The following is a 24,810-nucleotide window of genomic DNA, read 5'->3' as shown; positions in this document are numbered from 1 at the left end:
GGTCCCTCTGTCCAGTGAATACTGAAGCAAAAAACTCATTTAGGGTCTCCCTACCTCTTCAGACTCCAGGCACAAGTTCCCTCCCCTATCCCTGATCGGCCTTACCATCTCTCTGATCCTTCTCTTCTTCCTCAGTATGTGTAGGATGCCATTGAGTTTTCCCTAATCCTTCCTACCAAGGCTTTTTCATGCCCCCTCCTAGCTCTCCTCAATCCATTTTTGAGGTCTTTCCTAGCTACCCCAAATCCTCTAAAGCTGTGCCACATCCTAACTTCCTCAACCTTAAGTAAGCTTCCTTCTTCATTTTGATGAGAAGCTCCTCTGCTCTTGTCATTCAAAGCATCTTCACCTTACCATTCTTGCCTGTCTTCGTTGCATCAAGACTCGTCATAGATGAACGTGCAGCAATCCAAGAAAACTCAGGAGAAGATCCTCCCTAATCTGTGAGCCCCACCTTTGTGGAAGTGAGCTAGGCATACATTGGAGAGGAAGGAGATTCTAATGGCCTATCTCAGACCTCCTCAGATTGATAGAATTAGATAAAGGTTAAATTGTGGGATTTTGGGAAATGCTCACATGGTGATTTTAATAAGGAATATTTTGTTAATAAAATTGAGTTGAATCACAAACTGAATTCTGATTTCCATTGTCCGCGTCATGGACAAGTGTGTTTGGGTAAAGTGTTTTTAATACATAAATTGGTTAAACTACCCAAACACGGATTATAGTTTGATATATGCTCCAGAGACTTTGCACACTCATGTGGTGACAATGATGTCATGCTTGCTGCTATTTCTGTTATAGATGTATGCTCTATGTTTCCTCTGCAGAGACTGGTGACCCTCATGGAGACTCTAATCCAACAAACCACTCAGTGGATGGCAGATAGCACACAGCAGTGTATACTATTAGCTCTGTTTATCCAGAAATGGTTAGAGAAGATTGGCATGAGGCAACTAGAGTCTCCATCAGGCTCCATGTCTATCTAAGATCAGCGCAGAGGTACAATTATTCCTGGCAAGGCTGGAAGGATGACTGTCTTCCACTTCTTTGCCACTGACAACGATGCCCAAAACGTCAACTTCTCCACCTCCTGATGCTGCTTGGCTTCCTGTGTTCTTCCACCCTCCTGATGGACTACTGACATTGATATCTCAAGTTTCCTCCATAACAGATAAAGGTCATGTATCTGAATTGGGGTTCTTCAGTTTTCTGGGAGTCTCCATGTTAAGGCAGCCAGGGGACAACCACCAGATTTAAATTGATCAGCAATCTGCTTTTAGCTCAGCCGCAAGTGTGATGATAGCACTCGAAAGTTAAGAAGAGCTGCACTTGGGGTTATTACACAATTTAGATGTAAAGTTTCTTTTCTATTGTTAAGCTCAGTAAATCACCGTTTCTGATTCTCATTCCAAATCTTGATGTCCTATCAATCTTATCTACAACCTTTCTCAGTTTTGCTCACTGTGCACTCGCTGCTGGGTGATGGATTGCAATATGAAGGGGACAACAGGTTAAAGGCAAGGCTTCATTGGAATTTTTCCAGAAGGTGGAGGCTGAGGGGTGGCATTATAGAGGTTTATAAAATCATAAGGGGCATGAATAGGCTAAATAGATAAGGCCTTTTCCCTGGAGTAGGGGAGTCCAGAATTAGAAAGAATAGGTTTAGGGTGAGAGGGGAAAGATTTAAAAGGGACCTAAGGGGCAACTTTTTCATGCAAACTTTTTCTTCAGTTTCCTGAAGAAGGGCTTATGCCCGAAACGTCGATTCTCCTGTTCCCTGGATGCTGCCTGACCTGCTCCTCTTTTCCAGCAACACATTTTCAGCTCTGATCTCCAGCATCTGCAGACCTCACTTTCTCCTCAACTTTTTCATGCAACAGTGCACGTTTGAAATGAGCTGCCAGAGGAAGTGGTGAAGACTTGTACAATTACAACTTTAAAAAGGTATCAGGATGGTTATATGAAAAGGAAGAATTTAGAGATATATGGGCCAAGTGCTGGAAAATGGGACTAGATTAATTCAGGATATCTTGTCGGCATGGACGAGTTGTACTGAAAGGTCTGTTTCCGTGCTGTACATCTCTATGACTCTATTCTGAGACCCAGGGTTTTAGAAAATGGCTCTGTATTAGGTCATCACTAGATTCCATTGTATATACTTCCTTGTACTTCGCCATAAACAACACAGTCCCCCATCTTACGTTACCTGCTCAGTAATCTTCTCTCCACCCTCATTGTTCGAGGAGGCAGTAATTTAAATTGTCTTCATTATCTCAACAAAGATTTTCTGACAGTTCACAAGGACAGATGTATGGAATTGCTTAAGTATACGACCATGATAGGCCTACAGGTAAAGTGGCATTGTCCCTTGCTCTGGACCAGGGGGCCCAGTCAATTCCCACCAGATGTGAAATAACATCTCCAAACAGATTGATTAGAAAAATATCATATCTGCCCTGCTCTAGTCAATCCATTGTAGACAGGCAGAAAGCTGGAAGAACACAGGAAGCCAGGCAGCATCAGGAGGTAGAGAAGTCAATGTTTCAGGCATAACCCTTCTTCAGCACTGGTGATGGGTGTAAGGGTAGCTGCAGATTAAGGGGGTGGTGGAGGAGGTTGGTAGATCAATGGGAGCAATGGATCTGGTTGGTGGTTAGAAGGAATGATCAATGAGAGGAATTGAATAGAGGGGGAGGGGCTGGGAAGGGAGATGGAAGGGATGGGAGGTTATTTGAAATTGGTGAGCTCAATGTTGAGTTCTTTGGGCTGTAGGCTGCCTAGGCAGAAGATGAGGTGCTGTTCGTCCCACTTGCAGTCTGATTTGTTGTGGCAATGGAAGAGGCCAAGGATGGTCATGTGGGAAGGGAAATTAAAATGGGTGGCGACTGGGAAGACAGGTCGGCCCTTGTGGCCCCAGCTGGGATGCTCAGCGAAATGTTCCCTTAGTTTATGTTGGTTCTCCGGAATCTCCGAAGACCACATTGGGAGCACCTGATACAGTAAGCTAGGTTGGACCCCAGTAAGGCTTGCATCTCTCATTTGGAAGTATGTGTGTTGGGTTCCTAAATAATGCAACTTCAGTGTTTGCACATCGGTTATGCATTGATAGGATGGGAGCTCCAAATGCTGATCAAGATCACTGGCTTCTCCTTGGAGCCTGGTTGACTATTTGCATGCAATCACTCTTCACTTCGAGGGGTGTCCCTTTGTGCCCTCTGTGCCATGCTCACCCCTAAGCTGGCTTTCTTGCTGGTCTTGATGAGTTTTGGTCCCCTAGTCTGAGGAAGGACATTCTTGTTATTGAGGGAGTCCAACGAAAGCTAACCAGACTGATTCCCAGGATAATAAGACTGATAGATGAGTAAAGACTAGGTCAATTGGGTATGCACTCACTGGAATTTAGAACAGTGAGGGGCAATCTCAAAGAAACCTAAAATCCTGATGGGACTGGACAGGCTAGATGCGGGAAGAACATTCCTGATGTTGGGGAAGTCTAGTACTAGGCGTCACAGTCTAAGAATAAGGGGTAAGCCATTCAGTACTAAGATGGGGAAGAAATTCTTCATTAAAAGCGCTGTGAACCTGTGGAACTGTCTCCCACAGGAAACTGTTGGTGCCAGTACATTAGATATATTTGAGAGGGAGCTGGCCATGGTCCTTGCAGCTGAAGGGACCAAGGGGTATGGAGAGGAAGAGGGAGTGGGATACTGAGATGGCATGATTAGCCATGATCATATTGAATGGTGGTGCAGACTCAAATGGCCAAATGGCCTACTCCTGCACCTATTTTCTGAGTAGATGTACCACATGGGACGTGGTCTCTCTTATTCCTTGGCCTTCAATCCATGTGTCCTTTTCTTGCTCTCAGAGTCCTTCTTCAGACCAGTTATCACTGCATCTATGTGAGACTGGCAACAGGACCCCACAGTCCTGGCACCTTGTTCCCTATCTTCTGTCAATGTCTAACAGTTCCCTCCATGTCCCACTGTTCCTGCCACTGCTAGGTTTCAGAGAAAGGTGGAACTTAGCCCCACTTTCTTGCTGCCGTGCTTAATCAGACAAGGTTCTGAAGCCCTGTGGTCTAAATGTTATCAGGAAAATTAGAAAAGCCTGAATTTACAATTAATTATCTAATTTCATGCCCTGCTACTTCAATGCCTAATGTCCCTCATCCACAAATGTTGCTATTAATAAACTTTTGAGATGGGTTTATGGTCATTTTCTGACTCACCTACACTGCTTCCAAAATCACTCAAATTCCCCAGTGAAATTCTGGCCTCTATTTCTCTCTGTACACGTGCTGCTTGGGCTGCTGAGTATTTCACAATTTTTTTGTTTTATTATTAATTTTACCACCACACGAAAGGTTAGGTCCCAAATGCCCAACATTGAAGATTATGCTGTTTGTAAAATGAACAATTCATTTTTTAATTTCAATCAATAAGAGACCAAAATTCCTGTCTTTACTAATTTCTAAAGCAAAAAGGAAATGTGAATACAGATGGTGAAATTTATGGAGAAATTTTTAGCACAGGACCAGACATTCCATGTCTTACTGTAATTGTACAAGGTCTTGGTGAAATCACAGCTAGATCATTGTGTGTGCAATGTTGGTTTTTTTTTATCTGAGGAAGATTTGTTCTGTCTATGGAGGGAGCACAACAACAGTTTACCAGTTTGACTTCTGGGATGGCAGGACTGCAGCCTGAAGAGTGCTTATATTGGCTCGGACTATATTTACTGGAGTTTAGAAGAATGAGGGGGATCTCAAAGCAAACTCTAACAGGAGCAGACAAGGTAACTGCAGGAAGGATGTTACGAATGACCAGAGAGTTCATGGTTACCATGGGTTACAGTCTAAAAGTATGAGCTAGACTATCTAGGACTGAGATGAGGAGAAATTACTTCACCTAGAGACTGGTGAGCTTATAGAATTCTCTGCCACAGAAAATTGGTTGAGCACAAAATATTGAATATTTTCAAGAAAGAGATAATACAGTTCTTATAACTAAAGGGATCAAAGGGTTTGGGGTAAAAGCAGGGACACGGAGATTCTGAGATGGAAGATCCGCCATGATCATGTTGAAAGCTGGAGCAGGTTTGAAACGCTGATTAGTCTCTGCTCCTGCTCTGATTTTGTACATTTTTATGATCTGATCATTCCTTCTCAGAATGAATACATTATAGTGAAAAGACAGTTAAAGTTTTTTTTTTAGTTTTCCAGATGTTTTGTAGCTTTATTAGTCCACTGTACAAAATCACATAGAATGGATTAAAGTAACACCAGCAGATGTCTGGATCCAGCCCAGTAAATGTAAGCCTGAGGGAGATAAGCAAGGACAAAGTGATTACCATCAAGATGAGCTAATTGGTTTTATGTCAAAGTGTTTCTTATGCCTTATGTTTTGAGCAGAGTGGTTGGGAAAGTGAAAAAGACCCTGAACAAAAAATGATTCCACATGCTGCAGCTTGCAAACACTGTTGAGTCATGCTGGGAGTAAGTAATTTTCAAAGACATGCCTTAAGTGGATACATACAATATTGCCTGTCTAACCCTCAGTTGAGTCTTCCTTTGGAATTTGATTTAATTTAATTTGAAACAGGTCTTGTAATGATATCTCAGGATGAGAAGATAGGGTTTATCCTTGTCACTTTCCAACATTTTGAGCAGAAAGTCATACTTTCTTTTGGGAAGAAGCCTGAATTGGGGTGCAATATAAGACCTCTGATTCAGATCAGACTAAAACCTGAAAGTCAAATATCATTTTCAGTGTCTGTATTCTATTAAAAACAGTGTGTTTGCAAGAATACAGAAAATAACACCCTAGATTGCCTGACTTCAAGGAGCAAATAGGCAAGCACAGTGTAGTTTAGACAGACTTAACAGCAATTAACTAAATAATTGCAATATACCAGACCTTTTGGTCTCTGCATAGTCAGCAACAAGGTTTACCTTGCTAGATGCATACATCCTGGAAATTCAACTCACTGACAATGCAATAATTGCCTGGCATCTTTAAATTTATAATAGGCAATTACCTGGTGTTTGGAACATTCTAGAAAAGTCCTCAGCTCTGAAATAGGGTTGGACATTTCAATAATTCCAACTTACTTACCTGAGTAGTTAGCCAGGAAAAGTTACAGGAATTAAAACTTCCTTCAACTTTTGTTTTAAGAATGAAATTTGCCACTGCCAATCCTGCCTCCTCAAACATCCCAAACATCCTCGACACAGAACACCCACCCTCCCAAACCAAAACCTGACCCCCTCTGTCACTGATTTCCCTGCCATCTGCACTGCTTCATAACCTGACCTTTCATCCACCTGCAATCTTACTGCCTCAGCCACTTAGCTAATGCACCTACCTTGTCTCAGCAGCTGTGAGAACTTCAAACATTTCTCTTACTGAATACGGCAGCTACTGTCACAAAAAGGCCCCCTGAGTGAACCTGCACTGAATGGATTCCTAGCTGGTTTCCTGTGTCCAGGGCAAGCCAGGCTTGGAAGTTCAGTTGTGAAAATCACTGACAGGTAAGCTAGTAATCTTCAGTTGCATCTATTCCGATGGAATCAGAAGATCCATTGCATCCCCTCGAGGAGGTGTTAATTGTTTTGATATTCAAGTGGAAGGGCAACTATATCCTGCAGATGGTGTAGCACAGGGTAACTTCCAAATGCCTCCTATGTTCAGGAGGCTCATGCATTCAGGGGGTGTCTCTAGGTGAGGGTTTCTGAGTTTGAGGGGCAGCTGAATTGCCTGCAGGGCATACGGGTGGCTGTATGTTTCCTGGACTGTAGGTTCCAGGAGGCAGACACCACACAGCCAAATAGGTGAGCTCCTGAAAAGATAAAAAGACAAGGGCAATTCAAATATGCTTTGGGATTGTGTCACTACAAACAGGCAGTCAGCGGTAAATATTCATGAAGTGTGGGAAGGCAGAGGGGTGGAGGATGGGGGTGGTTGGGGGCTAACATCTTGAAGGAGTGTAGTCCTGAGTCTGAAACTGATGCAAAGAAATGTACAGGAGTTCAGCAAAGTGTGGGATCATAGCAGTTCAACGGGTGGCCAGACAGGCAGGTTTACTATTGTCAAGATGAAGCTTATGTTGTCTCCCAGTTTACAGGGAAAGGAACATCATGGAAAAGCTGCAGAACATTCTGTAGGAGAAGGGGGAGAGTTAGAGGTCATGGCCAATGTGGGAGACAAACAACATTTCTTGTATTCATCATTACACTGTGTATCACTGGCTTGGTCAGCATTTACTGTGCATCCCTCATTTCCCTTGGGAAGAAGGTCATGAGCAAACATTTTGGACTGCTGCAGTCCTTGGGATGTAGATATGCTCACAGTGTTGTTAGGAAGGAAGTTCCAGTACTTCAACTGGAACAGGGAAGGAATGGCAATACACTTTCAAATCAAAATGGTGTGACTTGGAGGGAAACTTATTGTGGTAGGAAGGAAAAGTGTTTAGGTCTAGCTGTCAGCATTTAACAAGGTTGGGAAGGAATCAAAAAATAAGTCTCACAAGGGATAATCTCTCGACTACTTGCAGTGACGTGTGTTAGTAAGAATAAAGTAAAGCTGGAGCTGTGTGGCAGAAGACATGATGCTGAAGAGATGGCTTCAGATTCCACAGAAATTGAGAATTGTCTGTTGGAAGATCAATCTCTTTAAGATGGACAAGATCCATCTGAATTGAAGTGTGGTCAATATCATTGCAGGCTGTGCTGTGTGGGTTTGACAATGAGTTATGGTGACACAAAGCAAAAACAAGGTCTGCAGAGAACTGGAAGAGACTGAGTCGGAAATAATACAGCAACTGATCAACAGAAGTTGTTCAAAAAATAGAAAGAAAATCCAATCTATGCTAGGTTTGAAGCACAGGTTTGTTAAGGTAGCAGATTAAGGAAAATAGAGTGTTAAGTAAAACAAATTGTCCTTGAGGAGTCAAAGAATTGATTTGGTTTGGAAGAAACAGTAAAGGAAATATTTTTACTTGCACTGAAATACAGGGAAGGAAAGTTTGCAATTATTGAGCAGTGCAATAGGAGACATTACCATATTGAATGGAGAAGTAATTGTGCTAAATGTAGAGAAGAGGAAAATTTCTGAAGTGTGCTTTGGAGAATTCTTCAATCAGTGTGTTTAATTTCAAAAAAGGTATGATGAAGCATTTCTAAATCTGGTCCTGAGGAATGAAAAAGGTCAATTGGAAAATGTCACGGTTTTCTATCTTGGAAAAAGTCATCATAGAACTGGATTAAAGAAGTGATGGAAAAGGCAAGAAGCGGTCAAGAATAAAAATATACAACTGGAACAAGATCATTTTTGTGAATTAGAAAGTGATCTTGCAGGGTTTATAAGAGTCAAGTGCTGGAAAGCAAAATGGGTACCGTTAAGGAGAGGATGGCTCTTGCCACGTTCCCACAAGGGGCAAAGGGAGTACAACCAAAACTAGAGTTCTCCGGATCACAAAAAATTGGCCAGCAGCATGATGCAGGAAAGAAGACATATCATGATATCATGCAACATCATAAATTGTCCTCATTAAAATATGAGTACCATAAAAGACAATCTAAAGACTTTCCATATGCACATTATCAATAAAAGAATTGTCAGTGGAACAGTGTGCACAATTAGGGACCAAAGTGGGGAAATATTGGTAGAGACAGAAGGCACCACCAAGGCATTAAATGCACAATTCCCTCCAAGCCACTCACTATTTGTAATATATCACCATTCCTTCAGTGCCGCTTGAATGAAATCCTGCTATTCCCTAACTAACAGCATACTGCAGCACATGGACTGAAACAGTTCAAGGAGGCACCTCACCATTACCTTCTCAAAGGGCAACTAAGGCAAGCAATAAATCAGTGAAGAAGTGTTTATTATGAATTTAGCCTTGAATATGGGAGGGTTGATCAGTAACTTCTTAGGTGATGCAAAAATTGGCAGGGTGGTCAGTAATGGGGATGATAGCCTTTGATTATAGGAGGATATGGATGGGCCGGTCGGGTAGGCTGATTAGTGGCAAATAGAATTCAATGAGGATAAGTATGAGGTAATGCACTTGGGCAGGACAAAAAAGACAAGGGATGAATAGTAGGCCCTGAGGATCAAAGGCACCTTGGAGTCCATGTCCACCAGTTCCTTCATATGGATACTGTGGTGAAGAATACATATGGGATACTTGCCTTTATTAGCTGAGGCATAGAGTTTAAGAGCAGGGAAATTATATTGAAACTGTATAAAATGTTGGTTAGGTCACAGTTGGAGCTCTTTGTGCAGTACTGGAATCCACATTATAGGTGGGATATGATAGCACTGGAGAGGGTGCAGAGGAGATTTATCAGGGTGTTGCCTGAGCTGGAGAGTTTTAGTTATGAAGAGAGATTGGACAGACTGGGCTGTTTTCCTCAGAGCAGAGAAGACTGAGGGGGACATGATTTAGACACATGAAATTATGACGGGCATAGACGGGGTAGACAGGAAGGGAATTCTTCCCTTGGAGGAGGGATCAATGATCAGGGGCATAAATTCAAGGTAAAGGAAGGGCTGTTTTGAGGGGGTGTGAGGAGAAATATTTTCACCCAGAGGTGATGGGAACCTGAAACTCACCATAAGGGTGATAGAGGCAGAACCCCTCATAACTTTTAAGAAGTATTCAGATGTGCACTTCAGATGCCAAAGCATAAAGGCTATTGGCCAATTGTTGAAAATGGGATTAGAATAGTTAGGTAGCTAACTATTTGTCACAGGGACTCATAGAGGTGTACAGCACGGAAACAGACCCTTCGATCCAACTCGTCTATGCTGACCAAATATCAAAACCCAATCTAGTCCCACCTGCCAGCACCCGGCCCATAGCCCTCAAAACCTTTCCTCTTTATCTACTCATCCAGATGCCTTTTAAATGTTGCAATTGTACCACTTCCTCTCGCAACTCATTTCATACATGCACCACCCTCTGCGTGAAAAGGTTGCCCCTTAGGTCTCTTTTATAGCTTTCCCTTCTCACCCTATAGCTATGCCCTCTAGTTCTGGACATCCCCACCCCAGGGAAGAGCCTTTAACTATTTATCCTATCCATGTCTCTCATGATTTTATAAACCTCTATTAGGTCACCCCTCAGCCTCTAACGCTCTAGGGAAAACAGCCCTAGCCTATTCAACCTCTCCTTATAGCTCAAATCCTCCAACCCTGGTACATCCTTGTACATCTTTTCTGAACCCGTTCAAGTTTCACAACATCTTTCTGATACAAAGGGGACCAGAATTACACGCAATATTCCAAAAGTGGCCTAACCAATGTCCTGTACTGACGTAACATGACCTCCCAACTCCTGTACTCAATACTCTGACCAATAAAGGAAAACATACCAAACACCTTCTTCACTATCCTATATATTTGCAACTCCACTTTCAAGGAGCTATGAACCTGAACTTCAAGGTCTCTTTGTTTAGCAGCATTCCCCACGATCTTACCATTTAGGATATAAGTCCTACTAAGATTTGCTTTCCCAAAATGCAGCACCTCACATTTATCTAAATGAAACTCCATCTGACACTTCTCAGCCCATTGGCCCATCTGGTCAAGATTCTGTTGTAATCTGAGGTAACCTTCCTCGCTATCCACTACACCTCCAATTTTGGTGTCATCTGCAAACTTACTAACTATACTTCTTATGCATATGTCAAAATCATTTATATAAATGACGAAAAGTAGTGGACCCAGCACCGATTCTTGTGGGACTCCACTGGTCACAGGCCTCCAGTCTGAAAAACAATCCTCCACCACCCTCTGTCTTCTACCGTTGAGTCAGTTCTGTATCCAAATAGCTAGTTCTCCCTGTATTCCATGAGATCTAAACTTGCTAATCAGTCTCCCATGGGGAACCTTGTTGAACGCCTTACTGAAGTACACATAGATCAAGTCCACTGCTGTGCCCTCTCAATCCTCTTTGTTACTTCTTCAAAATACTCAATCAAGTTTGTGAGACATGATTTCCCATGTACAAAGCTATGTTGACTATCCCTAATCAGTCCTTGCCTTTCCAAATACATATACATTCTGTCCCTTAGGATTCCCTCCAACAACTTGCCCACCACCGAGGTCAGGCTCACTGGTCTATTGTTCCCTGGCTTCTCCCTACTACCCTTCTTAAACAGTGGCACCATGTTAGCCAACCTCCAGTCTTCCGGCACCTCACCTGTGACTATCGATGATACAAATTTCTCAGCAAGAGGCCCAGCAATCATTTCCCTAGCTTCCCACAGAGTTCTAGGATACACCTGATCAGGTCCTAGGGACTTATCCACGTTTATGTATTTTTAGACATCCAACACTTCCTCCTCTGTAATATGGACATTTTTCCCCACATTCTATATCTTTCATGTCCTTTTCCACAGTAAATATTGATGCAAAATACTCATTTCGTATCTCCTCCATCTCTTGCAGCTCCACACAAAAGTTGCCTTGCTGATCTTTGAGGGGCCCTATTCTCTCCCTAGTTACCCTTTTGTCCTTAATGTACTTGTAAAAATCCTTTGGATTTACCTTAACCCATTTGCCAAAGCTATCTCATGTCCCCTTTTACCCTCCTGATTTCCCTCTTAAGTATACTCCAATTGCCTTTATACTCTTCTAAGGAGTCACACTTTCTATTTTGTCTATACCTGAGATATGCCTCCTCCTTTTTCTTAACCAAACCCTCAATTTCTCTAATCATCCAGCATTCCCTACACATACCAGCCTTTCCTTTCACCCTAACATGAATGCACTGTCTCTGGACTCTCATTATCTCATTTCTGAAGGCTTCCCATTTTCCAGCCGTCCCTTTACCTGCGAGCATCTGCCTCCAATCAGCTCTTGAAAGTTCTTGCCTAATGCCGTCAAAATTGTCCTTCCTCCAATTTAAAACTTCAACTTTTAGATCTGGTCTATCCTTTTCCATCACTATTTTAAAACAAATAGAATTATGGTTGCTGGCCCCAAAGTGCTCCCCCATTGACACTTCAGTCACCTGCCCTGCCTTATTTCCCAAGAGTAGGGCAAGTTTTGCATCTTCGCTACATCCACATCCACACATTGAATCGGAAAATTTTCTTGTACACACTTAACAAATTTCTCTTCATCTAAACCCTTAACACTTTGGCAGTCTCAGTCTGTTTAGAAAGTTAAAATCCCTGACCATAACCACCCTATTATTCTTACAGATAACTGAGATCTCCTTACAAGTTTGTTTCTCAATTTCCCTCTGACTATTAGGGTGTCTATAATATAATCCCAATAAGGTGATCATCCCTTTCTTATTTTTCAGTTCAACCCAAATAACTTCCCTCGATGTATTTCCAGGAATATCTTCCCTCAGTACAGCTGCAATGCTATCCCTTATCAAAAATACCACTCCCCTCCTCTCTTGCCTCCCTTTCTGTCCTTCCTGTAGCATTTGTATCCTGAAACATTTAAGCTGCCAGTCCTGTCTATCCCTGAACACTTGTTGGGTCAAATGGCCTTGTTCTGTTCTATAGACTTCTATGACTTCAAAGTTTGTGAGAAGATTTGTAGCTCGGGTGCTCTTTGTTGTGGTTCTGTTCGCCGAGCTGGGAATTTGTGTTGTAGACGTTTCGTCCCCTGTCTAGGTGACATCCTCAGTGCTTGGGAGCCTCCTGTGAAGCGCTTCTGTGATGTTTCCTCAGGGTATATAGTGGTATAATACAGGAGGCTCCCAAGCACTGAGGATGTCACCCTGACAGGGGACGAAACGTCTGCAACACAAATTCCCAGCTCGGCGAACAGAACCACAACAACTTCTATGACTCTCTGAAGAGAAGTTTGACAAACCTATTATAAATAAGGAGGTTATAGGGACACTGGATAAGATAAAAAACAGATAAAGCGGAATTCCTTGGAAGGCTGACATAGTTTATAGTACTTAAGTTGCCTGGTCTAGATAGTCCAGATGCGTTCTAGATTGCTGAGCGTAGTAACAGTGGAAATTATAAAAATGTTGTCTGTAATTATTCAACCTTGCTTACATACAATAATGGTACCCAAGCTTTGACAATTGCAAATGCTATATCGGTTCAATAAATGAAACAATAAACCTGACAATTATAGATAAGTCAGTTTAATATAGATAGTGAGAAGCATATAGAAACAATAATTCAGGCAACATATTAACATCATATGTCCAAGCATAGACTGCTCAAGGAGAGCAACATAGAATTGGTGAGTGAAAATCCCATTTGATGTTAATGTTCAGTTTGTGTTAAGTATTTTGCTTGTCCGCAATTTGAAGTTCATGGGATAAAATGGACAAAAGCATTCTGGGTACAAAATTGGCTAAATGACATAAAACAGAGTTATGATCAATTTTTTTGGACTAGAGGGTGGATTATCATAGATTCTCCCAAGGCTCATTGCTAGGACCATGTGTTTGAAATATATTAATGACTTGGACCTTAGAGATTAAAGAGAACAATTTTAAAATCTGAAGATGAAACACAATTTAGAAATAAGGACAATAGTAATATGCTTCAGGAGAACATGGACAGGATGTTGGAATGGCTGGATTCTCAGCATCGGAATGGCAGCCTCAGGGATGCTTGTATTGGCACTGACTACACACACTATTTATCTAACAGCTCAAACGTTTTCTGTAGAATCTTCTATATGTCCATTCTAAAATAGACCTCTGCATCTTACTTTTGTAACAGCACTTCAACAGCTGTCCTAGACCTTGCCAGCATTTAGACAACAGTGATTTGGTTTCTCACAGTAAAAGTGGATGTGGTGTTCTTCCCTTGTAACCTTTAAATCCTGCAGGAGTTGATATTTTCCGTCCTGGAGCAGCTGAGCTCCCAATTAGAGAGATCCTTCAAGCTTATTGTATTTATTCTAATTGGTCTGACCCTAGCATTAACTTCAATTTATGCTGATGGCCAAGGATGCTTTGTACATTCCCAAGATAAAAAGACAGGTTCTTGGCAAGGTGAAGCATTATTGGAAAGCTTTTCAGGAAATGAATCTGAGAAAGTATTTCATTATTCAGAAGGATCTCCACAGATGTTTAAAAAATGGTTGGGTGTACATTTTACAGGGGGACATATTCCTCACCAACCAACCTCTGACTCTCCCCATTTAGAAAGTTGGTCCATACCCACAATGACTGCAAATGCAGCTGCTCTGCTGTAATAAGATATAGTCCTTCATGAGGTGAGAGTAGAACATCCTCCTCTCAAGTAAAGGTGGTTCCACCACTGAGAGCTGTCGATCAATCGGGTTGGCTGGTAGTTGAATGATTCTTGGCATGACCCGAAGCAAGGAATAGCAACTGCAGGCAAGCAGCCCCCAGGGAGGAAGAACATGGATAGCAGAAATTGCTGGACATTCTGGATGGGTAAGCACTCCCTTACTCTTGAGACTGTCTGCTGGAAAGTGGGTGTAGCACCAGTTTCAATAAGTGGAGGGCAAGGACTTAATGTAAGACTCCCATTTCTCCAAATGGCCTCTGAGACACTCACAGCCTGGTCTTTCAGCCTGATGTGGTAGTCCCACTGCAGCAAAGTCTCATATTCCAGACCTGCAGTCATGGACTTTCAGTTGGCGACACTACAATGGATTTCCTGTTTTACGAATATCCGACTTATGAATGCGATCTTACATGAGTCTAACTTTAAAGACATGACATATAAACATTTCCTGTATTTACAAACTGCTCCTTGAAAATGCCCTACATTGTGTTTCCACTTGTGTACAAATCGACTTGTGAATGGACTCTGGTTTGCCACCAGGGACTGTCTGGAGCACATGAGGAAACCCATTCTGTTATAGGATTGGTCCCCAGTAAAATGAGTAACAGTTATATCTAGGTCAGTGGACCTGGTAGAAACTGTTATTACGCTGTTCCGCAAAGGGTCAGTCTTGTCCATGAATTTTGCCAAGAATTTAGGCAAGTACATGACCAAATCCACCATACAATACACAGTTAGATGCTGACCTCTCCCATTAGCTAATCACTCATACCTCTCCCATGCAGTGTGTGAGGTAACACAGGCTTCCAGCATCCAGCAACAATTTAGAAAAGTTTAAGTTTAGACAAACATACTATGAGTGCCAATTTTAGATGCAATAATTCCTGCCTGAATATTTTCCAACTTAGTAGAAGTCCAAGCTAAAAGAAACAATAAAAATTGTCGTACTATATGAAAATGCTACTTCTGAAAGGCAATCGACAATTGAAAATAAAAGCTCAAGTTTGAGATTTGAATTTAAGTTAAAAATGCCAAAAGAACAAAATGAGTTTGACTGCAACTAAAAGAGAGAGAAACAAACAATCGGAATATAATATTTATAAATATTTCAAAGTGAAGTTTATTATTGTAGTAAGGTGAAACTCAAACATCTCTGATTTTAATTGAGTATTACATGAGAATGTAACCATCAAGAAGAAGATTTTGGGAGCTCATTAATGACAAATTAATTCTGAGTTATTGGCCCCTTTTTAATCAAAGAACTGTCACTTGCAGCCATAGGGTCTTATCAATATCTTCTCCCTAAATCAAAGCTTCAAAATTGGTCAAAAATGTTGGGTCTAATTTTAAATGCATTAGAAACCTCAACACCACATTATAAATCTGCAAACAGTCCAGTGAAATAAAATAATGATTTAGGATCAACAAAAGCCTTGTGAAATTTATAGGATAAATGTGCAGTAATCATTTCTTTTACTAATTACATGTGGTCAGAAATGTTACAAGACATAAATCACTGATCTGAGTGGTTTACAGAGAAACATGCTTTCAAAATTAGTCTGATAGCCTGTCTAGGGTCATTATATAATTATAAGATAAATGTTTTAAACTCACAGATGTACTGATTTTAATTCCTTAATTCCCCATTTATTATCTCATTAAATTAAAATTAAAGCATAACGACAATGGAATGGAGTCGATTTTGACTTTGTGTGACAGAGATCTCCTGCTTCTTCCAGAATCATGGCCATGGATCACTAACAGTTACAAAAGTGAAAATGAACCTCTTTGGCACTTGGTCTTTCTTGGGATCTGCCAAGGAGATATCTAAGACCACTAGTTAATGGCATACAAACACATGAGGCAGATGATTAATGGGATATTTGCTACATTATATTTTCCCAATTAGTATATCATTAAAAGTCAAAACATTGTCAAACAAGATCGAAATGTATCCTGGCATTTCTGCAGAGGTAGTACTCATGCAATGTTAGTGACAATTGTGCTATTGGAGACAAATGGAGAACACTGAAAAATTGCAAGAAAGCATGAGAAAGCAGGTCCGTGCACCTACTTGAATTGTCTGATTGTTTAATAGCTAATTTTTTAACTTGAGGTAGAAATTATGAAATCTGGAGCTGAAACAGACAGAAAACCACAGGACCTTTTACAATATGACACACCAGAAGTTTTAACTCTGAGGAAACTTGATCTGAAATGTTAACTCTTATTTCTCTCCACAGATGCTGCTGGACCTGTTGAGCTTTTCCAGCAATTTTGATTTTTGTTTTAACCCCTGGGACCCATCCATATAAGCTCAGTCAGCCTCCTTCATGAATTTGGCAGGAAATGATGAACATGTGATACAAATGAACAGGCAGGAACACGTTTTTCTCCACACTTTAAGAAAGAAATGAAGAGAGCTTTATGCTCCAGGTAGAGTACACCCAAGACATGTATGTCCCCTGAGGAGCAATCCTGATCCTCACATCTTCACAAGTTTACTTAAAACAGCATTTACCTTTTTGAGCTTATTTTTTGCTGTAGCTCCTTTTTCCACTTGCTGACTCTGTAGGGAATTCATCTGGTTAAAATGGCAGTAGTGCCACTACACCATCCTAACAACTTCAGTTACTTAACAAAGAGATAAGCAATCGTTGCTCTTAACAGACCTGAAACTGTGCAAAGCACACAATTTGCAGTTTTCTGCTTCCTCTTGTTGGAGAAAGACAATTTTCCTCCTGACTCCATCAAGGGAAATATTGTTAAACCAAGATTACAAACTGAGACTATCCTGAATTCATTCTCACATTCACCCCCCACTTACTTTTAACTCTAAATTCCTTGGTACTTTAAATAACTCAGCTGAGATTATGTCATCATCTGGACAACATTCTGCCAGTGTTCCATCCATATGATAGCAAAATTGGGAATAAAATGATAATAGGCTTCCTTAAGCTACCTTAGTACTTAAACATCACTGACACATGAGACAAATGAATCTCCTATTTTCTCATACAATAGCAGACCAAACCATTACTCCCTATAGGCCTTACAGTTAACATCAGTGCTGTCTCCATAAGTTCGGAATCATTTAAAAATATTAATTGCCCAGTCAATCTATAAATCAGTTGGCAATTTACTTTTTTTGTTTCAATATATTTTTGTGTTCTCTCTTGATTCTAATCAGACTGTTTTTTCCTGCTTATTTGTTATAATTAAACTAATGGTTTTACCTTAGGGACATATTGTCACCAAAAGTATTTGGCTGTTTTAATTTATCTTAGATAGACATCTCATAAACAATTTGATAATACAATGCCATTATCTAAAAAATATTATTAATGTTGTCAGATTTTGGGAATTTGCGACCACTTGTAAGCAATTGTCAGATAGTTTATCGAGCTTGCTCAGAAGCAAGTTTAATTTGATATATATTTAATTAGACAAAGAAAAGAAATATAAAGAGCAAAGTCACCATACTCTTACCACACTATAGGTCTGCTCTCTCATTAGAGAGAGAGAGAGAGACAAGCACACTGGTGATGGTTTAACCTGAGGGTCACTGCACCTCAGGTTATGGAAGCATTTGAGAAGGACAGTCCTTTATCATAACCTCAGCTGGTATCAGGAAGTGAGCCCACTCTGTTGGCATCTCTCTGTGTTACTAACCAGCCATCCAACCAACTGAGCAAACTAACGCCCAAAGAAGTATGTGATCTGTTACAAATGAGAACGTTTTCCTGATCCCACGGCTGTTCTGTAGAATGGAGAAGCGGAGGCCATGGACCCCGAAGGTTTGGAGTGTTGGAGTGTTTACAATGATGTTTTGAAATCTTTGTGGTTGGTCTTTGCTGGTAACAGTCATTGTTTGTCACTCAAACCGTTAGTCTTCTCCCAAGATGTTGATTGCTCTGGATCCCTTCCCTCTCTTACTTCTTACCTGTAACTGCTAATATACCTTGCTTTGCCAATCACCTGCCTGAATCATCTTGGCCAATGACCATGGGCAGCTACTCATTAATGGCAGGATGACTGTTGTCCTTTCACCCACTTCCATTGGAAAGTTGGTTGCCTTACTGTCAAAGTCATTCCTTGTAAGACCAAAGCATCCTATTTTGTAAAATACCGCATTGATAATTGATTGGGAAATCAGTTAGCTAGCTGACTGGATGGGTTTTTTTCATTTCAAAATATGCTTTATTATAAACAAAATCTTTACGTACACAGTCACAAACACAGCTCGGTTCTGTACAATATGGCGAAACCAAGTAAACAATGGAGTTTGACTCCATCCAACAAACTAACCAAAGGCATCTCTTACTTGTAAAGGACTATATTTACTGGCATTTGAGGCAACAGGAGAGTCTGATAATTGAACAGTCCCCCATTTAACTTCATCAGGAGGACCTAAGACAGTGGTCTTTCTCCACAGAGCCTTGGCAGTATCTGCCCCAAGCTTTAGTTGGTCCTTTGTGATGCAGAGCAATGCCAACAGTTAGGGTTCAATTCCTGCATAAATGAGGTTACCTGAAGGACTCTCCTTCTCAATCTCACCTGAGTCATTAGATTAGATTACAGTGTGGAAACAGGCCCTTCGGCCCAACAAGTCCACACCGACCCGCCGAAGCAAAACCCACCCCTACCCCTACATTTTGCCCCTTACCTAACACTACAGGCAATTTAGTATGGCCAATTCACCTGACCCTGCACATCTTTGGACTGTGGGAGGAAACCGGAGCACCCGGAGGAAACCCACGCAGACACGGGGAGAACGTGCAAACTCCACACAGTTAGTCGCCTGAGGCGGGAATTGAACCCAGGTCTCTGGCGCTGTGAGGCAGCAGTGCTAACCACTGTGCCATGGTGACCCTCAGCTAAACTGCCACCAATCGTCTCTCTCTCTCTCTCTAATGAGAGAGCAGCACAATGGTAAGACTATGGCAACTTTACTCTTCACTGCGGAGCTTGATAATTGTTTTGTTTATGTTTATAGAAGGCTAGCTGTGACTGTAACAGTTAAATGAAGTATCTTGTTACACAAGAAATACTAATTAGGAATACTAAAAGCATTCAGTTTTATAGGGGACTCCAATTTCATATTTGGCAATACCAATTTAATAGGCAAATTAAATTGTTGCTGTGACAACTTAAATAAATACAAGACAGAGCCCCCTGGTCCTCACTTTCCACCCTACCACCCTTCGCTTTAACCATATCATCAGCTGACATTTTCGCCACCTCCAAACCGACTCCACTACCAGAGATACATTTCCCTCCCCATCCTTTTCCACTTTTCACAAAGACCATTCCCTCTGTGACTACCTGGTCAGGTCCACGCCCCCCAACAAACCACCCTCCTGTCCTGGCACCCTCCTCTGCCAAAGCAGGAATTGCAAAACCTCCTCCCTCACCACCATCCAAGGCCCCAAAGGAGCCTTCCACATCCATCAAAGTTTTACCTGCACATCCACCAATGTCATTTATTGTATCCGTTGCTCCTGATGCGGTCTCCTCTACACTGGGGAGACTGGACGCCTCCTCGCAGAGCACTTCAGGGAACATCTCCGGGACACCCACACCAATCAACCCCACCGCCCCGTGGCCCAACATTTCAACTCCTGCTCCCACTCTGCCGAGGACATGCAGGTCCTGGGCCTCCTCCATCATTGCTCCCTCAACACCTGACGGCTGGAGGAAGAACGCTTCATCTTCCGCCTCGGAACACTTCTACCCCGGGCATCAATGTGAACTTCACCAGTTTCCTAATTTCCCCTCCACCCACCTTACCTCAGTTCCAACCTTCCAACTCAGCACTGTCCTCATGATCTATCCTACCTGCCAATCTCCCTTCCCAACCATCCGCTCCACCCTCCCCTCTGACCTATCACCTCTATCCCCACCCCCTTTCATCTATTGTACTCTTTGCTACCTTCTCCCCAGCCCACCCCACCCCCGTGCGCCCCCACCCCCGCCATCCCCCCATTTATCTCTCCACCCTGGAGGCTTCTAATCCTAATGAAGGGCTTTTGCCTAAAACGTCAATTTTCCTGCTGCTTGGATGCTGCCTGACCTGCTGTGCTTTTCCAGCACCACTCTGATCTAAACTCTGGTTTCCAGCATTTGCAGTCCTCACTTTTGCCTAGTTAAATAAATACAAGTTGATGCTGATGGAAGAGCTTTAGGTGTTTCAAAAATGATAGGGTTTTAACAATGACAGTGACATAGAAATCTAGAAGATGTATATTTTTAAATTAACCTTAAGCCAATATTGGAATCTAATGCCTAGTTCACAAATTACTGCAAATGTGAAGCATTGCAGCATAATGGACCAAGAAATTGGGCAATTTGTTAATAGGAAAGGAAATCCTCAGTCTCAATATATCAATAGCTGTAATAAAGCTGTGTGGATTCTGTTGCACTGAAGTGAATGACTGTTTGAAAACTGGGCCTGGGTTTTAGGTTTATTCAGTTGTGAAAGGAAGGAAATGAGGTATGAAAAGGCAAAATGGGAAATAATTTATCAGATTTCCAATGGTGCATGATTCCACTTCTGAGTGTTCCCACAGTGAACAATACAGTTCTTTCTTCTCCATTCCCCATTGTCTCTGAAGCATTAAATGCTTCTGCTGGTTTCAAGTGGAAAGTTTACATTGATAAAGTACAGAAATTGGTTAAGGAACATTAGAGTAGGGACACTGTACATGTATAGTGTGCAATTCTGATATGAGAAATAAGGCAAAGCTTGTGATGCAGCCACAGCAAGGAAAGCAGAGCATTTCAATCTTGTGCGTTTCCCAAATTGTTAATGATAACATGATGCAAACTTAAAAATCACACAACACTAGGTTGTAGTCCAACAGGTTTAATTGGAAGCACACTAGCTTTCGGAGCGACGCTCCTTCATCAGGTGATAGTGGAGGGCTCGATCGTAACACAGAATTTATAGCAAAAATTTGCAGTGTGATGTAACTGAAATTATACATTGAAAAATTGATTGTCTGTTAAGCCTTTCATCTGTTAGAATACAGTGATAGTTTCACTTCTTTCATGTGTAATTCACAAAACCTTTTTTTAAAAGTTGCATTCTTGGGTTAACTGTTAACAATGGTGATAGCTAGACAATATGTTGAAGGTGTTAGTCCCCTGTGTTCTCTGTCTATGCCATGATGTTTAGATTGATTCTAATCTAAAAAGTGAGATAACAGAGTTTTACATAAATTCATGCAGTTTTTGAGCTCAGAGTTCTACATGAATGTATGCAGTTTTTGAACAAAGTGCAATGTAACTCTGCAAGTACAAATTCACCCCACAAAATATATGTGTGCATGTGGGTCTTTGTCTGTCTGTGTGTGTCTGTCTGGGTTGGGGTTTGTGAGTGTGAGAAAGTGTGTGTGTATGTGTGTTTAGTGAGTGCAGAGTGTCTTAAGTCTGTGAGGGGGTGCATGTGAGAATGTGGGAGTGTGTGTGTCTATAAGGGTGTGTGTGGGTGTCTGTGTGTGCATCTGTGTGTACCTGTGTCTGTGTGTATGTGAGAGTGTGTGTCTGTAGGAATATCTGTGTGTGTGTGTAGTGCAATGGTGATAACCTGTAATGTGACATGAACCCAAGGTCCCAGTTGAGGCCCTCCCTATGGGTACCAAACTTAGCTATCAGCCTCTGCTTGGCCACTTTCCTCTGCTGCCTGTCCTGAAGTCCACCTTGGAGGATGGTCACCCGAAGGTCCGAGGCTGAATGTCCTGGACCACTGAAGTGTTCCCCAACTGGGAGGGAAACCTCCTGTCTGTTGATTGTTGTGCGGTGCCCATTCATCCGTTGTCGTAGCCTTTGCTCGGTTTCCCCAATGGACCATGCCTCTGGGCATCTCTGCCTGCAACGTATAAGATAGACAACGTTGGCTGAGTCACATGAGTACCTGCCATGTACAAGGTGGGAGGTGTTCCAACACGTAATAGTGGTATCTATGTCCACAATCTGACACGTCTTGCAGCGTCCCCTGTGACAGGGTTGTATGGAGTTGTCCTGAGAGCCGGGCAGTTTGCTACGAACAATGAGTTACGAATCTGTTTGTGGTTTGGCGGTTGTTTAAAGGCAAGTAGTGGAGGTGTGGGGAAGGTCTTGGTGCGATGCTCATCCTCATTGATAATGTGTTGCAGGTCATGAAAAACATGGTGTAATCTTTCAGCCCCTGGGAAGTACTGAACAACGAAGGGTACCCTGTCAGTTGCAGCATGTGTCTATCTCCTGAGGAGCTCATTACGGTTCCTTGCTGTGGCCCGTCGGAACTGACGGTCGATGAGTTGAGCATCGTCCCCCGTTCTTGTGAGGGCATCCTTGAGTACTTCCAGGTGTCCGTCACGTTCCTCCTCATCTGAGCAGATCCGGTGTATGCGTAGGGCTTGTCCATAGGGAATGGCTGTTTTAATATGATTTGGGTGGAAGCTGGAGAAGTGTAGCATTGTGAGGTTGTCTGTGGGTTTGCGGTAGAGTGTGGTGCTGAGGTGTCCGTCCAGATCTTAACAGCATGTTAACTTTAGAATTATAGATAAACACCTTCACAATTTGTGTTTACATGACACATTTGATGTAATAAAGAATTTCAAAGTGCTTCACAAAGGTGTTATGATACTGAGCCACATATCAATTGATCAACATTTTGGTCAAATAATTTATTTTAAGGAATGTGGACAGGGAGCTAGAGAGGAAGAGAATTTGAGGGAAAATATTCTAAAGCAGCTGATGGCATGGTCAACAATGCTGGAATGATTAAAATCAGGGATCCTGAAGGGACTGGAATTAGAACAGTGAAAATACTTCAAAGGTTTTAGGAATGAAGGAGATTACAGAAAGAAAGAGGGGCCAGTCATCGATAAATTTTAAATAAGGATGAGAATTTTAAAATAATTTTATTGTTCTGGTGGCTCGGTGTCAAATCTCGCACTGCAGATGGAGTAACTTGAATTGAATAAAAATGTGAAATTAAGAGTCGAATGCTGTTGACAAATCCGTTGATGACTGTCAGGAAAACTCATCTGGTTCACTTTAGGGAAGGAAATTGCCATCCTTACCTGGTCTGGCCTACAAGTGACTGCAGACCCACAACACGTCATTGATTCTTAACTGCCGTCCGGGCCATTATGGGTGGGCAATAAATGTTAGCTTAGCCAGCTAGCAATGTCCTCATCCTGGTTAAAAAATCAATTATCTTGTGGTAAGATATGATATACTAATGGAGTTAACAAATGAGGCTTTTACAGGTGGAGTTTAGGAATAAAAAAGGGACAGTCTCACGACCAGGGTCACACTATAGATACCTAACTAGTGAGCATGAGATGCAAGGATGTAAATTTCTGCCTGTAGGAAAAGAGGGCAATAATAGTAGAAGACAGAGTTTTAAACAATATAAGGGGCATTGATGATGAAAAATTCAAGGTCTCTGTCCAGGAAACATCTTTAAACAATACATGACAAGCTCAATGAGAAGTAATGCAATTCTGGATTTAGTTTTGGGAAACAATGATGGGCAAGTGAATGAAGTGACAGTGGGCAATCATATCACAGGATAGTGACTACAGCTCAGTTAGATTTAATAATGTTATGGAAAGGATAGAGTAAAAGTTTAAAACTCTGGGAAGGTGAATTTACAAACCTGAGAAGAGATCTGGCTGAAGTGGACTGGACAAGACTGCTAAAGGGTAAGTTTGTGTAACCCAGTGGGACACACTAAAAAGTGAGACCCTTAGTGCACAAAGCAGACAGGTCCCTCCAAAAATAAGAAGGATGCTGACAACTAAAGACCCGTATAATTGTCTAGAAAAATACAGAGGAAAACTAAACAGAAAAAGGAAGCTGATGATAGTCACAAAAAACTCAATGCTGCAATAGCCTAGAAGAGTAGAGAAAGTACAGGGATCAAATTTTAAAAAAAGAAATAAGGAAATAAAATGGAGGACTTTTTTGAAAAATATTTGCAAGCAAGATAAAGGAAAATTCAAAGATGTTTCACAAGTATATAAAGGGCAAAAGGATAGTTAAGGCAAAAGTGGGACCTACCAGAGATGAAGAGGGGAACTTATGTGGAGAAGCAGAGGGTATGGGAAGAATTTTAAATCAATTTTTATTCTCCATATTCACAAAAGAAAGGGATGAAGTTGATATAGTAATCCAAAAGGAGCAGTGTGAAATATTAGAGAAAATAATCACCTTGAGTGAGCAAGTGTTAGAGGAGTTGGAATCCTTGAAGATGGATAAATCACCAGGCCTGCTGGATGCTCCCTAGAGAGGAGCGTCGCTCCGAAAGCTAGTGTGCTTCCAATTAAACCTGTTGGACTATAACCTGGTGTTGTGTGAGTTTTAACTTATAGTGTTGAAGGAGGTCAGGGAGGACCTAATAGATGCTCTGAGGATTATTTTCCAATCGTCACTAGACACAGGTAAGAACTGGAGGAATGCAAATGTGGTTCCATTGCTTAAAAAGGTTACAAAGAAAATGCCAATCAATTACAGGCCAATTAGTCTTACTATGGCGGTGGGTAAATTGTTAGAATCAA

General features: G+C 41.7%; 1 protein-coding gene across 1 annotated transcript in view; it reads left to right on the top strand.

The window, feature by feature from the left end:
* Positions 1–24,539, top strand: part of LOC148151964 (uncharacterized) — a 107,182-nt gene extending 82,643 nt beyond the window's left edge. The window contains exon 2 of the mRNA XM_087994001.1: positions 24,400–24,539. Coding sequence (XP_087850127.1) covers positions 24,400–24,539 — 140 coding nt within the window. The remainder of the gene's footprint in view (positions 1–24,399) is intronic.
* Positions 24,540–24,810: the final 271 nt, after the last annotated feature.

The sequence above is a fragment of the Chiloscyllium plagiosum genome, unplaced genomic scaffold (genome assembly GCF_037043375.1).
Source record: "Chiloscyllium plagiosum isolate Xiang-an unplaced genomic scaffold, Cpla_swu_hap1 HiC_scaffold_2, whole genome shotgun sequence".
Classification (NCBI taxonomy): domain Eukaryota; kingdom Metazoa; phylum Chordata; class Chondrichthyes; order Orectolobiformes; family Hemiscylliidae; genus Chiloscyllium; species Chiloscyllium plagiosum.
Note: the sequence above shows the minus strand (reverse complement) of the source record. Positions and strands in the feature narration are given on the sequence as shown.